The 16,263-nt window shown below is 39.9% G+C and overlaps 1 protein-coding gene across 1 annotated transcript; it reads left to right on the forward strand.

Moving 5' to 3' along the window:
- The first annotated feature begins 3,757 nt into the window (after positions 1-3,757).
- Positions 3,758-16,257, forward strand: GJA1 (gap junction protein alpha 1). Its single transcript, XM_008691159.2, has 2 exons — positions 3,758-3,930; positions 14,101-16,257. The coding sequence occupies exon 2, from the start codon at positions 14,117-14,119 to the stop codon at positions 15,263-15,265; it is 1,149 nt and encodes a 382-aa protein (XP_008689381.2). The 5' UTR covers positions 3,758-3,930; positions 14,101-14,116; the 3' UTR covers positions 15,266-16,257.
- The last annotated feature ends 6 nt before the right edge of the window (positions 16,258-16,263 follow it).

Below are 16,263 nucleotides of genomic sequence, written 5' to 3' on the forward strand. Positions count from 1 at the left end.
TACATTCACTCTTGTTTGAAAGGAATAACTGTCCTTTTTTCAAAGTTGAGACTCTCCTAGTACTTAGTATTTCCTTACAAATAAGCTCTTGTGGTCATTTTAAATACCCTTCTCTTTCCCAGATTCTACCTTGGCTCTTTTTTCATTTTATTTGCTTACATTAAATGAGGAAATCCACTCGAGCTGTGTGTGCGGCTGTCTTTTTGGCACATAGCCTAAATCATCATATCTCTTAATAATCTCATCTGTACCTATTGTTTTCAAACATTAGTTCTATGCATATAATCCCAAATCTTACAATTTTAGCCTGAACTCCACAGCCAATATTTTAAATTTCCAGTGAGATATCTTTACCTAGATGTTTCACTTCTTCGTACTAAAATACTCCAAATTGAAATCATTACATCTCTTTCGGCAAATCAGTTCCTCCTCTAACCTTCCTTTTTTGTGTTAGTAACATTTTCCCAATCGAAACTCCAAACTCTGCTTCCACACCTTTTTCTCCCTTGTCCTCCTCTTTCAATCTGTCATCAAGTTCTGATAATTCTATTTTATCTTTTTACTCCTAGTACCCTAGTTCAAATTCTTATAACTCATTCCTCTACCAGAACAATGTTCTCCTTACTCATCTCCAATCTACAGCCACCAATTATTTTTGAATACTTATGCTACTTATTGAAATGAGAGTAATCCACCACAGTTTATGGGAGATAAATAGGCATTAAAGTCCTTAAAAACAAATCCATCCATTCATCTCTTTAAAAACTCCAGAAATTGGTATTTTGGAATTAAGGTAAAAATCAAAAAATGCAGTTGGTTCTCATATTAAGAAATCCTCACAGTTCCGAAAAAGAGTCTACTCTCCACTGTGCCAATAATGTGCATTTTTAAACCCACAGAGCAACAAGGCTACAGCAGACTCTAAGCCTGGCCCATGGTGGTGCCTGAAGCAGCTGTGCAGATGGCGGCAACTCTAAGAGACTGTCCCTCATCCCTCAAGAGCAGTATTGCCTGACTAGCAAATCAGACTGCATCCATTTCTTCCACACAGACAACACCTAGCAATCAGAGAAATCATAGTTCTGGGAAGTCAGTGTTTATATTGATGAAATGACATTAGTATTTCTGAGAATACAAGAAAAACATATTTTTAAAAAATCTGTCCCACAATTTTCACAAAACATTTCAATCTAGACAAGTTTCTAAGGTCAGGTAAGTGGGATTCTTGTAAAAGTACATGAACGGGGCGCCTGGGTGGCTCAGTCGGTTAAGCGTCTGCTTTTGGCTCAGGTCATAATCCCAGGGTCATGATCCCAGTGTCCTAGGATCCAGCCCCAAGCCCCAAGCCCCAGGTCAGGCTCCCCACTTAGTGGGAAGTCTGCTTTTCCCTCCTCCTCTGCCCCTACCCCCATTTGTGCCTTCTCTCCCTCGCTAAATAAAATCTTTTTAAAAAATAAAATAAAAGTACATTACTGGTCAAAATGTAACTATAAGCACTGCTAGAGTAAGAAGTGTAATAGGAGTTTCTATCAGGCATTTGGAGAAGCTGGTAGGTGTTCACAGGAGAAAACTGGTTGTCGGTGTTCAAACAGGGAAGCCGTTCACAGCAACCCAGCTCCCCTTGAGGATTATTACTTATAGGATCACATTTTGGTAGAATTATTCCAAAAGTAGAGAAAATCACATAGAGTGTCTTTTAGGAATGATTTTGTGAAAATCATTTTAGAAATAAAAGATATAGTATATTCCATATGTTAAAAGAATATTTAATTACTGGCTCATGCTTTGACTAATCCCTTTGGCTTAGGAAATGGTTCAAGTGATATCCGTGAATAACTTAATTTGGTATAAAGAAATTCTTTAGTTTTATTTCAAGTTGGTCATATAGGCATAGGCTAAAAAGAAAAAGTAGCAGAATACTTCAACATCAATATCCTTTTGTACACCTAACAAAACATAATTGAAAACAAACACAATTTTTTGTTTAAAAAACCTTGTTATAAAATAATCACAAGTTTTCCATCATGCAACTAATTCTGAATTAGCATTTTAGGAAATTTTAAAAATAAAATGGATAAATTCAATAATAATTGTACTTGATAAATAATTTTACTAAAGTAAAACACACAGTAAACCAAATGAAGCACAGACTTCTTTTTTTTAAAGGGGGAAGCAGATTTTCTTAAAGAGAATAAATCACATTTTCATGAACATTTTCTTAACTGTTCAACAGTTTTTAGTTAGGACAACACAACAGACTTACATGAAGGACAGGATGACATGTATATAAGACCAAAACAGTATTCATGGGTTGCTGAGCTTGAAGATATGAAAGTCAGATTATGATTTCTATTTCTTTATTCTCCTTCTTTAAGAAAAATGTACCCTTGGAAATAGTATAGCCCAGCAAATGAGAGCAAAATTGCGTCTTAAAACAACCACATTTCAAAAGGTGTTTTATAATCATTTTAATGAAAGTATATTTAGGGAAAGGTATCTGTCAGGAAATATTTGCCATCTTCTTTTTCTTGGTACTTGTGTTACTGAGAAAAGAGTAAAGAATATTCAGGCTGGATGAGTTTGCTTTGTTTCCAGAAAATAAAGGCCAAGAGATTTCCCTGCCCGACTGCAGGAGCATCACCGAAGCCTGTTTATGGGAAACTGTCCTACCGCAGCCCTCTGGAATGGCATCTGGGGAGTTCTCAAAGGAGCTACCCACTCTAAGAATGAGCAACATGACTCAAGCTGTTATAAACCCTCACGCAGAGTGCTGAAGAGGGAAGTGGAGGAAAATCACATAAAAACTAAATGCACAGTTCTACTGTCATTGGTCAGAAAACTCTACAGTGGGTTTTGGAGAGGGAGATGGTCACCAGGAGGGTCAATAGTTTTGGCACCCACTTAATGCCAACTTACATGTGGGTATTTCATTAAAAAAAAATCCTGACATTTCACTGCAGATGCATTATTTTTTAATACATTGCTATGAATGGGACTGAGATACTTAAATTTTCAGTTCCTCAAAGATCTGGCAGAGGTCAGATACCACGATCTCACAGTCAAAATGTTTTATATATAATACAGGTGTAAATATAAATCTAGTTTTCGCTAAACGGAAGGAAAGAGTAAAATTTCAAAGCAGTCAGGGAGATTGGAAGGTAAATTTAGGATGGGCAGACCACCATATATGTTCATTTTTGCAATGTCTCTCTCCCAGCCCACCATTTCCTTTGTTAATTGTCCCTACTTAAATGAAGAGGAAAGGAATTAGATCATCAGATAACTCACACCCACCTTTAACTTCACACACCTTGGCCAAAATGAAACAAGTTTGCGCTGGCTAAACTTTGTTCCACCATTTTTATTTACTGCAACATGAAACATGCAATATATATAATTTAAGAAAAGATTGTAATATTATAAAATACAGAACTTTTTATTATCCCTGGACTTTTGGTGAAACAAGCACTAACTAAAACCAGTAATTGCTATCTATAAAGTGTAACTACAAGTAGTGGTATTCACGTCTCTAATGCTATTCCAGTTTTCTTGTCAGCAAATTTAAACTACAACTTCATCTCAACCTGGCTACTCCTCTGTGCCTTTTCTCCCCCACCCTTCCACGTTCACCGGCCTCCTCTCCACTCTCCTCCCCGCCTTTCCTCTGCCCCTCCCCTTCTCCAGCCCCTCCTCCTCGTTGAGTCAGTGGCTTGAAACTTTTAAAAGCTCTGTGCTCCAATTAGAAAAAAGCTTTTACGAGGTATCAGCACTTTTCTTTCATTAGGGGGAAGGAGTGAAGAAAGTACCAAACAGCAGCAGACTTTTAAACTTTAAATAGACAGGTCTGAGTGCCTGAACTTGCTTTTTCATTTTACTTCATCCTCCAAGGAGTTCAATCACTTGGCGTGCCTACTTCTTTTAAGAGAAAGAGTAAGTTAAAAAAAACCAAAAAACAAAAAACTTTACCTGTTCGTTTCTTTTTCTACATGTAAAAGTTTTCTAAAGTTTTAAAATGTGTTAAATGTAGCTTTGATATGATACTGTAAGTGGAATGATGTACTTGAAAATGTGTCTAGAGTTTTGAACGTTCAGTATTTTCTTAACTGTTGAAAAGTTTCTAACAGTAATGCAACAGGTAAAATAAGATTCGGACCTTTCCGATTAGAATAAAGAACCAGTTTACTGGATATTTGGTTCTTCATTTTAGAGTATAATTTTGCTTTTTTTTTTGTAATCGGTAATAGTCTAGGTGTTTTGTAACTGGGGTTGGGGGGGGGAGTTGGGGCCTGGGTTGGGGATTTGACTGACAATATCACAAAAATCAAAGTGCAAATTTGCTTAGCATGCTTGCTATAGAATTCTACACTACGTGCTTTTTCATATGTAAATCTTGATGTTCTATAGTTGTGCAAAGCAAACTTCTTAACAAAGTGCTTTGTTAAGACCTTGCGGTTACTTGACTTCCACGTGGTCCCTCCCTAGAATTTTCCCCAGTAAATAAAAAGATACAAAAATCAGAGTTGTAGTATTGAGGTTTTTAAAGCAACAGTAAGTAGTTACTTTGTGTTAGCAACCTCTGTGGAAACATGAGACCCTCAGTAGAGCCACCTTTTTTTACTCGACCACGTTGGCAATTCAGCAGATGAAATCCCTTGAATGGGTGGTGGTTACTTACAAAGCATTAGAAGGGAAGAAGAGACGTTTAGAACAAAAGTGAATGCCAGGGTGCATTTCCAAAACCGTCTCCTAAAACTGAAGCTCTTAGAATGTGAAACAAAATTTCTTAAATAGCGCCTTAGAAGGAGCTAGCTTCCCCCCACCCCTCCGACCCCTCTTCTGCCTGTCCGAACCTGTAAGAGACTTCAGAGCTGTAAGGCAACTTTGGGTTGGAGTTGTTTGGGTGCTGCCTGTAGGCAGTGATGACGTTGATTTGTTATTTTAAAGGGTTCAGTTCTTAAATGCTCTTGTTGGTAACACGCATTCTGGTAGCCAGAAATGCAACCATGCATTTTCGTGCCCGCTGAGGATTTTGTCTCTTCACACTTCACAGGCCAAAGTAATTAGTTTAAATTCTTGGTGTGACCCTGAGGTTTGAAGTATTTGCACCGGCGAACGCTGAAAAGCAAATAAAAATGAAAGCTTATACGGAGGCCGGGGTGGGGGGGTTGGGGGGAGCGCGGGGCGCCTCTGCCATCTTAGCATCTGTCGGGCTCGCCCCGGACTCCTGCGCTGCCCGAGCCCCAGGGTTTGTCGAGGTTTGCAACGTTTCCCTGAAATCCTTACCAAACGGAGCGCAGGTCCGCGGCCGCCACTGTAAAGGAAGGGGAGGGGGAGAGGAGCAGGGGCAGATGGACTGCGTGCCAAATGGTAAAAGAAGAGCAAACGATTAATTTAATTAAACGTGTCAATCTAATTTACCTTCCCGCCCCCCTCCTTTTTTCCCCTTCTTAAACTTACGGAATCCTACTGTGTAAACGTTGGTAAGGCAATCTGAGTACCTTGGAAATTACCGTGCTTATATTGCACTTGTAACTCTTGGAAGTTCTCGAAACTTCCCAAGAATGGGGGTGGGGAGCGCGGGGGGGGGGCCGTAATGAAATGAGGAAAGAGCTAATGACGTGTCCAAAGGCAAATCAGTACAGGATTCGGAAACTCAGAGCTTGAGTTCCGAGCAGCGGATTGCCCACACCGTCCTCTAAGGCGTCCAAATGTTTGCTGAACGTTTCTGATAAAGCTTATCATAATCTCCGCTTGACCAACCTCATACTCATCCTTACCCTGAGGCGTGCCTGTGTTTCTCTTCAGAAGTGCAAAGTGGGGGTGGGAAGAGCTGAGCTGTAGATTGTTGGTAGATTTGGGTTTATTTGGAGGTGGGTTTAATTTCTTTTTCACCAAGTTTGTAATAAAAAGATGCTTCCTCTTACCCTCAGAAAATTGGGCACACTTGTTCACAACGTGTCCCGTTGCAATTTGAACAAGATTGAAATTTCTTAAACCCAATTTTTACTTTTGTACAAGGATTGTTGAAAATAAAAGCCTGTAGTAATGCAGAGATCTCAGTAAATTAATTCCATCTCAAATAATGAAATAAACTGGTTAGGTACAAAATACCTCTGGGAAAGTATAATTAATTTTTCTAGATAGGCCACATTGACTGAAAATTCTACCAATGGCAGGAGTAGGTTCTGTCCTGGCAATCTGTATGTGTGATGCTTTGTACTTCCCAAAGTCACAGAGCTGTCACCTGTCCTTTGGGTGGAAAATGGCACTGGTAGTGTGCTTCTACTTCCTTCACTGTTTAAACAGCTTCCACATTTTTCTAATGTGAAAATGTAGTTTATCACCACAGCTGCCCCATCCACTCTGTTTCTCACCCTTTACTGTGTGATTCCTACATTGCTGACCCTCTCTGGGAAACAAGGTTTCAAAGATACTCAGTAGCAAGCATCTAAAAGGGTGTGTTTTCAGATATTGAGAGTTGTTTTCTTACTTACATGTTTCCAATTCCTGCATAGAGAAGGATGGAAACTCATGATACAGTGCATTCCTTCCTTTCTTTTATAATATCCAGAGGTGTAGCTTGGTATGAAGCCTCAGAGCCTTTTATATATGATACCGGAGGGAAGGGAATGATAGGAAAGTCACCAGTGATTAATACCTTCTACTCCACCTTTCCTGTTGTTCTGACTTTCCTCCAAGATTCTTGGTGGTTTAAATAGATTGTTGAAGCTTATCCACAGACAGCAATTCAGCTCTGGACGGAAAAGTAGTTATCTAGTGTTTATCATTAAGGTCAATATTCAACATGGGTCAAGTTAAAAAAAAAAATCCCAGGATTTCTCCTTCATGGGAGGTTAATTGATTATATATATATTTTTGATCCTTGGGATAACTACCTAAATTCTTCACTTTGCCTGTCTAAATTCACCGTTTGGCTATGTATGTACGTAATGTCTTTTGCCAAAATGAAAACACAAACCATGGTGAGATAACGTATATCAATGGCTTTAGCCTTAAAATTTTCTGTAATCTACATATCCAAATTTTCCTAGCTTTCTAAGTAATTTCTGGAAAATATGTTTTATGGAATGCTTAAAACTCACAGTAATACAGAAATGGAGTGGTGGGGGTTTTTCGTTTCTGTTTTTAGCAATTTCTGTGAGCCAGATATGTTCTATAGGATATGGCTCTTTTCATGATTTGGGGAAGATGCCTTCAAATAGAAACAAAGACAGGCAGACATTTTTCGTGTTTTTCTCTCCTTATCAGCTGATAAAGAGTAAATTCTTCCTTCTCACAGATCTGTATGGGATTGCTAAAATAGGAATATTGTACTCATTACAAGAGCATCTTGAAAACTGAATTTGATTACCATTAGGAAAATGTTAATCATTTCCTAGTTGCTGTTTTGCTAAAGAAAATATTACAAGATACGAAAATAAGTGAGCTGTTATCTAAGATCTTTTAAAGAATAATAGCTAAACTATTGAGCTCTTACAAGAGCTTCAAGTGCGTGCGTTACCTTATTCGGAGCTCGCTGAAGAAAATAGACTGTTCTTAATCAATACACTTGTGAGTACCCTAATGGTGTGTTTACATGATGACAAAATAACCAGGCTGTTCAATAAAAATAGTCAATTCGGAGGTGAGTAGAAGGGAGCACCAAGAACTGACAAACTACATTTTTTTAAGCCCCTCAGATCACAATAGAAGAACATGGCTTTTTGCCTGTGGCTTCTAGCTCAGGGTTATTCTTCTATCACCCCTGAAGTGACCATGAGGCACTTCTGTTAGTGGGGGAGTCGAGTGGTAGCTGCTGAACTGGGGCGGGCGTGTTGTCTCTCTTTGGTAGGCATCATACGATCTTTGGAGTCCCTCACCCCTTAACATCCATCTCATCTCACTGTTCTCTGAACATGGATGCAGATTGACTATGTGATGAACGGGGGTAAGAACCAAGGAAAGAAAGGTTCGTCTCACTCTATGCCATGCATCATATGCCTGAGGAAATAAAGTGGTATCATTCTTTACAGAGGAATCTAAGGATAATCGGGGAACCATAAGGCAGAATTGTAAATAGAATAGATGTTTAAATGGAGTAGGTTTGATATACCACAGAGTTAGGCTAACTGTCCAGGTATAAGGAAGCAAAGGTTGTGTATTACTTGATGAACCTGGAATATTTGTCATGGTACCTGATTCAAATCATTTAATTGCCTGAATAGATGACTACACCGAGATGTTCTGTCACCCAGGGTTTCTCTCAGCTGTTGCTCTTCCCCTTCAGAGCCCCAGGCCTACCTCAAGATTTGTCATTCTTGAAATAAAAACAAGTTTAAGCAGCCCATTTCTTCTATTGCAAGGCACTCTGTTGTTATATATTCTCAGCAATGATGACATCACATAGTACAGTCAGAGAGAATACTGCAGAGTTGGGGGATGACAGCACAAGGTGGTGGTGGTGGTGGTTTTAAAATCTTAACCTGTAACAACATAATGGTAAGACTGAGTAAACATCTATGATACCTGACACGGTGCTGTAAGAATCCCAAATTACTATAGTGTCACGTAATAAATTCAAGAAGCTCTTTGTTAAGAACCTTTTTTTCTGACATCAGTCCTTATTGCCTGCTCAGGGGTCATTTGAAGCAGTTGTTTCAACAGATACTTTTCTGTTTTAGCAATTTTCACTTGAAAATTTAATGTCTGTTTGCTGCTGACAGTACTTTTTTTCTTTCTTTTCTTTTTTTTTTTTTACTATGAAAGTCCCTTTTTTAATTAATTTGAAACTTCAGAAGTTTGGGATATACGTAAGAGGATCCTGAAGAGGTAGTGAACAGTGGAACCTGGTTCTCTCCCTTTCTTTCCTTCCTTCCTTCCTTCCTTCCTTCCTTCCTTCCTTCCTTCCTTCCTTTCTCTCTTTTCTCTTTCTTTCTTTCTTTCTTTCTTTCTTTCTTTCTTTCTTTCTTTCTTTCTCTTTCGTACAGGCCTCCTTTAATTCATTTAATAGATGTTTATTTAGTATCTCTGACTCTTTCAAGTACTTGGAGACAGCAGTGGACAAAGAAACGCCCTAGTGGAGCTCACGTTCTAGTTGAGGAAAGCAGATAGTAGTAAGTCCTTGTCATGGAGGGAGATAAACAACAAACAGGTAAATATATGTAATATGTCAAGTAGAGCTAAAGACCATTAAAAAAAAAAACAACAAAGCGCAGGACAAAGGGGATAGGAAGTGACAGGACTGGAGGGCTGGCTGATGAAGTGAGACCAGAGGGGAGACCTACGGAAGTGAGGAAGTGAACCAAGAAGACAGAGCAGAGCTGAACAAGGCAGATCAGCTTGTTAGTTCTTGAGGTTGGCTGTTGGAGGAGAATAGTTTGGCAAGCAGGGTGACTAGGCTAGTGACCTGAAACCTGAGGAGGTGATGATGGCTGAGATCAGGCGAGGAGCAGGGGTGGTGGTGAAATTCCGTCAGTCTGGGTTTTGGGGGAAGATAAAGCCTATAGTATTTGCTGACAGAATGAATGTGGGTTATGTTAATTATGTGTGGATGTGACTATTACCAGGGAACATCTGGCTGTTGTAACGGTAGAGGAATGGTCAGGACTGAGCCCACTCAGAGACATTTACTGCAAGGGACAGGGGTTCTTACAAAAGTTAAAGGAAAACATGAGGAGGTTTACATTTTAGCTTAGGGGCTTAAAATTTTTTTGTTTCAGTATATTAAACGCACACACAGCATTACCATTTTCCCCAAGTAGATCTATTTAATGATTTTTATGAGGAACTTATATAGTCATTTTCCTACACATTTTTAACCCTCATGATTTTTTTTTTCTTCATCTTCTCTAAGTGCTTGTTGAATCATAAAAAGGTGATGGGTGTCAAGTCTCACTTTAGTTTTTAACAATCCTATTTGCCATTATTTGAGTCCCTACTCTAAGCTTATTACAGCTGTCACTTAGGAAATTCTTTAAAATTGAAATTAAAATATTTTCTAGTTTTCCTAGCAATTCTTAGTACATTAGTACATTAATACATGAAATGACTTGACTACAGCTTTGGCACGGTGATTTGCTCTGGCAAAAGGGACAGTCAAAAGTGATGTAAAATTGAAGCTTTATTTTTATTTTAAATAGGGTGTTTGAGTCCTAGTGCTCTTGGGGAGCGTCAGATGGAAGTGGAGTGACACAAGGTGGTGCGGTGAAGGGTCAGCTTCATTCCCAGCGGCCCAGACAGCCTCGGCTCTTGATCCTGGGCCACCCCTTGGCCTTTTTAGATAACACTCTGTCCCTTTCTGCTCTTCTGACATTTCCCCAATCCTAAATATTTTGAACAAGAGAGCATCAAAAATGTCAAGGAACCCTTGGCCCGCTTCCTGGTGTGAAACTTCAGAATCACCTGGTGCATTTGTTTAAAAAACAGAAAAGAGACAAACTAATTTCCCAGCACTGCCCCCCTCCCCCCAGCCCCACCACCTCATCCAAAATCTTAATCAGTCAGGCTGGTGAGTGCTGGGAGTGTATGTTTTTAACAAATGCTATCAAATGTTTGTGATGTGGTTGGGAACCACTGCAGAGGGTCCAGAGGGTCCTCGGACAGTCGGGCAGGTCATGCTTGAATACCTGGCTTTTGGCCTCTAGTCTGGAGGGCCATGAAGAGCAATGGAAAATGTGACCTAATATGGTACACAGAAGACAGAAGAAGGGTGCCCCAGCTGCTGTCAAGCATTTGCTTCTAATGACAACTTTGCATACCTCCTTCACTGAGACCTTATTTTACCTATAAAGTTCCAGCCTGGAAACCTAGCGGTGAAGGCATGAATATATATGATGAACATTCAGCCGCTTCCACTGCTGTGCGCTTCTCATGTATCATGTAAAAAATACGCCTGTCTTACGCTGGTGAATATGAATGAGGGATCTAGTCTGTAAATCAATGCCAGAGATTCTGTGAACTTATAATTATGCCTATTATTTATAAAAAGACATTAATTTTTTGACTAAGACTTGGAAAAATGAAAATACTAATGGGGTGAGGGGGTCAACTAGTTGATAGAACTTTCGACTCACAACAAAGGGAACACCTACCAGAAAAGGTAATTATTTTTGTTTGAAAATCACAAGCATTATAAACCATCACATTAAACATTATCTGATGGTCTCTATGATAGTGGTAATGACTGGTTACAGGATACTAGGTGTGTAATTGGATAATTCATCTCATTCAGATGAAAGAGTATTAACTCATTAATGCAAATGACAACTGTGTGGGTGCTTAAAGAAAATATAACTTTGCAATTAAGTTGCTGGTGTATTAATAAAGAACTACTACCTAGTGAACTGCTCAGTGACCCAGTTCACATACTGTGGCACTGTAGGGTATTTTTGGGAATCTCAGAATTACATGAAAGTTGAGTTTTATTTTCCATAGAATGTACTGAAACTTAGGGATTAATTGCCACAGCATCTACATAATCATATTTTAACTTTGAACCTTGAATAATGATGAAACACTGACCAGAATGACTTCTCAGTATGCCTGGTAATATATCTAAACATGTTAAGTTTGTCTTGAGCTCAGTCATTGAGTGAATTTGATGAGATGTATGCAGACAGTTGATCATTTTAGAGTTGATTGTTTTTGCGGTCCCCCTTCCCTCCCAGCAATTGGAGTATTGAGCAAAAGCAGATGACACTGGCAAAATATGTAATTCTCTGCAAACAGAATTAAGGCCAATTTACACATCATCACATAGAAACTATCTACTGATATAACTCCAAAAATTCTGTTATGTTTGTTTGACCCTCATGGACTGTACTTCTTCATTCCCAGGGTAGTATTTTCTGCTAAATTGTAGGTTCTTTCTTTTGCGTTCTCTCACCATCAAACTGTCCATCAAAGCTAAATTACTCCCTATCACTTTGAGCCTTCCCTTGAGTCTTTAACGCTCTTTGTCAACCTTATAAGCCTTTGTTCTTTTTTGACTGCTCTTTTCATACATCAGTTTCACTGTCTAACTTGTCACTTCACAATCTAAAATGGCCCTTCCCAAAAGTAGAAGGGAAGCTCTCTTTTTTATGACCGTTGGAAAAGCTTTATTCCTGTGACCTGCCCACCCACCTCCCACTCTTCCCTCAGCATTCTTTGGCACCAGTCTCTGGGTTGCCATCAAAGACACCCATCAACTGCTGGTTTAGATAGCTGGTACATAGTTCACTTTATGGATCAGCCATCTCTTTGTTCCATCCAGGAAATCCCAGGCCGGATTTCCATTTCATTTTTTCTGGCCTCTGTATCCTGGAGGTGCAGGCATTAAATGGCAATGTAATGTTGCATGGTAGGGAAGAAGGCTCCCTTGGATTTCATTTACTTCCTACAAGAAGGTGGCTCATAATTTTCATATTCAGATAATGAACACATTTCCAAGAAGCCCGTATAATCCTACTTTCAGTTGCACTATTTAAAATTTCATTACTAAGCTCCTGGAAAGTCTTTGCTTGTTTTTGATTATTAAATAGTTTTTGACCACTTCATCCATTTTTTACTCTCCACTTAATACTCTGCTGAAAATTAAACTATATTCTCTATGCCTGCCACATATAATGTCACTCATTTCTTCCCAGCTCTCAGCCCTTGCTAAGATTGTATCAAAGTGTGAAAATATTTCTAGCCTTAATCCAGCTTTATTATAATTTTAAAACCAGTGTGGTGCATTGGAAATCCTTAGCCTTGGGATCATAAGTCTTCCTGTGGCTATACTGATAGCCAAGTATTTCCTATACCTTTAAGAGCTCAACTTTCATCAGTTAAATGAACTATTGGCAATTGGACGTATAAATTGAATTAGCTAAATAACTTTTGAGGTCCATGTCATCTCCACAGACTTGGGTCCATTTCTCATCCCAGAAATGGGGAAGTCTTAGGCTTAGGTATTGATAGAAAGTTAAATCTAGTGTATAGGATGAGGGCCCAAAGCCCGATAAGGGAACTTGAAAGTATACAGCAATCAAAAGATGAAAAACCAATCATTTTTGCTAGAGAGAACACTTCAAAATTGTCTCCCCCCCCCACCCCGCCTTAGGCTATAATTAGTATGAGACAAATTGAACTTTTCCTTGAAATGTGATGTGCAGGGGTGCATGGGTGGCTCAGTCGGTTAGGCTTCTGGCTCTTGGTTTCAGCCATGGTCATGATCTCATGAATCATGAGGTCGAGCCTCACGTGGAGCTCCACACTCAGTGGGAATGTGCTTGAAGATTCTTTCCCTCTGACACTCCCCCAACTCGTGCCCAAACACACTCTCTAAGATAAAATGAACAAATCTTTAAAAAAAAAAAAAATGTGATGGGCATTTAGTCTTTGCTCTTTTGAAAGTAGTTTCCTGCACATAATGACACATTATGTCAAAATGGTGTATTTTAGTACAACGTATTTTTCTCTGGGCAGAAGACAGATTTCTGAACCACATAAGTCACTGCTTAAGAAGAAACAGAAGTATAATAACCATAACATAGAATGTGCACAAAGTACAATTGAAGTAGCAAGGTGAAGCAGTTCAGAGTACAATTAGGAATAAAATGCTATATAATAGGATTGAGGTTTGGAAACGGGGTGTGTGTGTGTGTGTGTGTGTGTTCCTGGGTGTTCTTACCCCAGTTCTTAAACACCCATACTTTTTGAATACCGTCCTTCAGCATTTTGCTTAGGCATGCATCCAGACACAGGCCTACCCGGCAAGAATTGTCCTCATTTATCAGACGGATAAAATAAGCAGAGGCACTTAGCATAGACAGTTTCTCAAGTCACATGGTGGGGCAGTAGTTGAGCAAGTAACATATCTTTGCAAGTTAGGATTTCAGTTTACTGGGCATGTCAGCTCTGCTTCTAAGACTTACTGTATCTCAAGAAAATTGTGAGACTTGTTTGCAGGGGAAGATGGGACAGGAAGAGTTCGCACTTTTTTTTTTTTTTTTTTTGGAAAAGTGATAGGTAAGAGACCTTTTACAATATTTTGACTGTTGACTGGAAACAACTGTAGATTTTAACTAATAATTTGTAGCCCATGATCATTTAGTTGTCTTTTTTGCTTCTTTTCAGGTGGTGCCCAGGCAACATGGGTGACTGGAGTGCCTTAGGCAAACTCCTTGACAAGGTTCAAGCCTATTCCACTGCTGGAGGGAAGGTGTGGCTGTCTGTCCTTTTCATTTTCCGAATTCTGCTATTGGGGACAGCGGTTGAGTCGGCCTGGGGTGATGAGCAGTCTGCCTTTCGTTGTAACACTCAACAACCTGGTTGTGAAAATGTCTGCTACGACAAATCCTTCCCAATCTCTCATGTACGCTTCTGGGTCCTGCAGATCATATTTGTGTCTGTTCCCACGCTCCTGTACCTGGCTCACGTGTTCTACGTGATGCGGAAGGAAGAGAAACTGAACAAGAAAGAGGAGGAGCTCAAAGTTGCCCAAACAGATGGTGTCAACGTGGAGATGCACTTGAAGCAGATTGAAATAAAGAAGTTCAAGTATGGTATTGAAGAGCATGGCAAGGTGAAAATGCGAGGGGGCCTGCTGCGAACCTACATCATCAGCATCCTCTTCAAGTCTGTCTTCGAGGTGGCCTTCTTGCTGATCCAGTGGTACATCTATGGATTCAGCTTGAGTGCCGTTTACACTTGCAAAAGAGATCCCTGCCCTCATCAGGTAGACTGCTTCCTCTCTCGCCCCACGGAGAAAACCATCTTCATCATCTTCATGCTGGTAGTGTCCTTGGTGTCTCTTGCCCTGAACATCATCGAACTCTTCTATGTGTTCTTCAAGGGTGTTAAGGATCGTGTGAAGGGGAAGAGCGATCCTTACCATGCTACCACTGGCCCACTGAGCCCCTCCAAAGACTGTGGATCTCCGAAATACGCATATTTCAATGGCTGCTCCTCACCCACCGCTCCCCTCTCACCCATGTCTCCTCCTGGGTACAAGCTGGTTACTGGAGACAGAAACAATTCTTCCTGCCGCAATTACAACAAACAAGCAAGTGAGCAAAACTGGGCTAATTACAGTGCAGAACAAAATCGAATGGGGCAGGCGGGAAGCACCATCTCCAACTCCCATGCACAGCCTTTTGATTTCCCTGATGACAACCAGAATTCTAAAAAACTAGCTACTGGGCACGAACTGCAACCACTAGCCATTGTGGACCAGCGGCCTTCCAGCAGAGCCAGCAGCCGTGCCAGCAGCCGACCTCGGCCTGACGACCTGGAGATCTAGAGCCAGGCTTGAGAGCATTGAGATTCCACTCAGTTGTGGAGAAGAGAAAAGGTGCTGTAGAAAGTGCACCTTAGGTGTTCATTTTGTTCCAGTGGAGGTGGTACTCAACAGCCTTCGTATGAGGCTTAGAAAACACAAAGACATTAGGATACCTGGGTTCATTGGGGGTGTTTGGGATAGATGGGTGGAGAGGGAGGGGATAAGGGAGGTACAAGTTGGTATTTAATGTAGTTGATTCAAAGAACTTTAGTTCTAAGTATAAGTTGCATTAGGTGATACATAGGTAAGGGCTTTTTCTCCCCCACACACCCCCTAAGAATAGTTCTGTGTATGTGAAAGAATGGGTGATATTTTTGGTTAAATAGTTTTTGTTTTACCATGAAACTGAAATAACTTTGGCCAGGAAGAAATACTTCCTGGACCTCTTATTTCATTTTACCAAGAGAAAGTTGGAGGATTGTCCTTATGTCCCTGCTAAAACATTCCATTGTTAAAATTTGCACTTTGAAGGTAAGCGTTCTAGGCCTGACCCTCCAGGTGTCTGTGGACTTGTCATACTATATTTTCTGTTCTTGGTATCAGTTAAAGGTTCGGACAAGGCCCACAGAAAAAGACTTTCCATGCATTTTCAAATCTCAGTCAGTCATATGTACATTATTATTTTTTTTTTTTACATCTACTTGCATCCTATTAATGCCATCACTTTTTCATCATTCCTCAACTACTGTTCACATTCATTTAATGGTTTCTGTAAACATTTTTAAAGCAGTTGAGATGTCACTTAACATTTTTTGAATTAGAGTCAGGGAAGCAAGCCATGCTCAATATTTAACAATCACTTGTATGTGTATGTGTGTGGAGTGTGTGTTTTATTTGTCATGTATTGGTACAAGCAGAGCAGTATAAACTCACAAACACAGATTTGAAAATAATGCACACACAGTGTTCAAATTTGAGCCTTCCTCATGGATTTTGTGGTGTGGGCCAATATGGTGTTT

Source organism: Ursus maritimus, unplaced genomic scaffold, assembly GCF_017311325.1.
Source record: "Ursus maritimus isolate PB19 unplaced genomic scaffold, ASM1731132v1 scaffold_13, whole genome shotgun sequence".
Lineage (NCBI taxonomy): Eukaryota > Metazoa > Chordata > Mammalia > Carnivora > Ursidae > Ursus > Ursus maritimus.

Coding starts and splice junctions, on each gene's coding strand:
- GJA1 (XM_008691159.2), top strand. CDS start 14,117: ATGGGTGACTGGAGTGCCTTAGGCAAACTCCTTGACAAGGTTCAAGCC.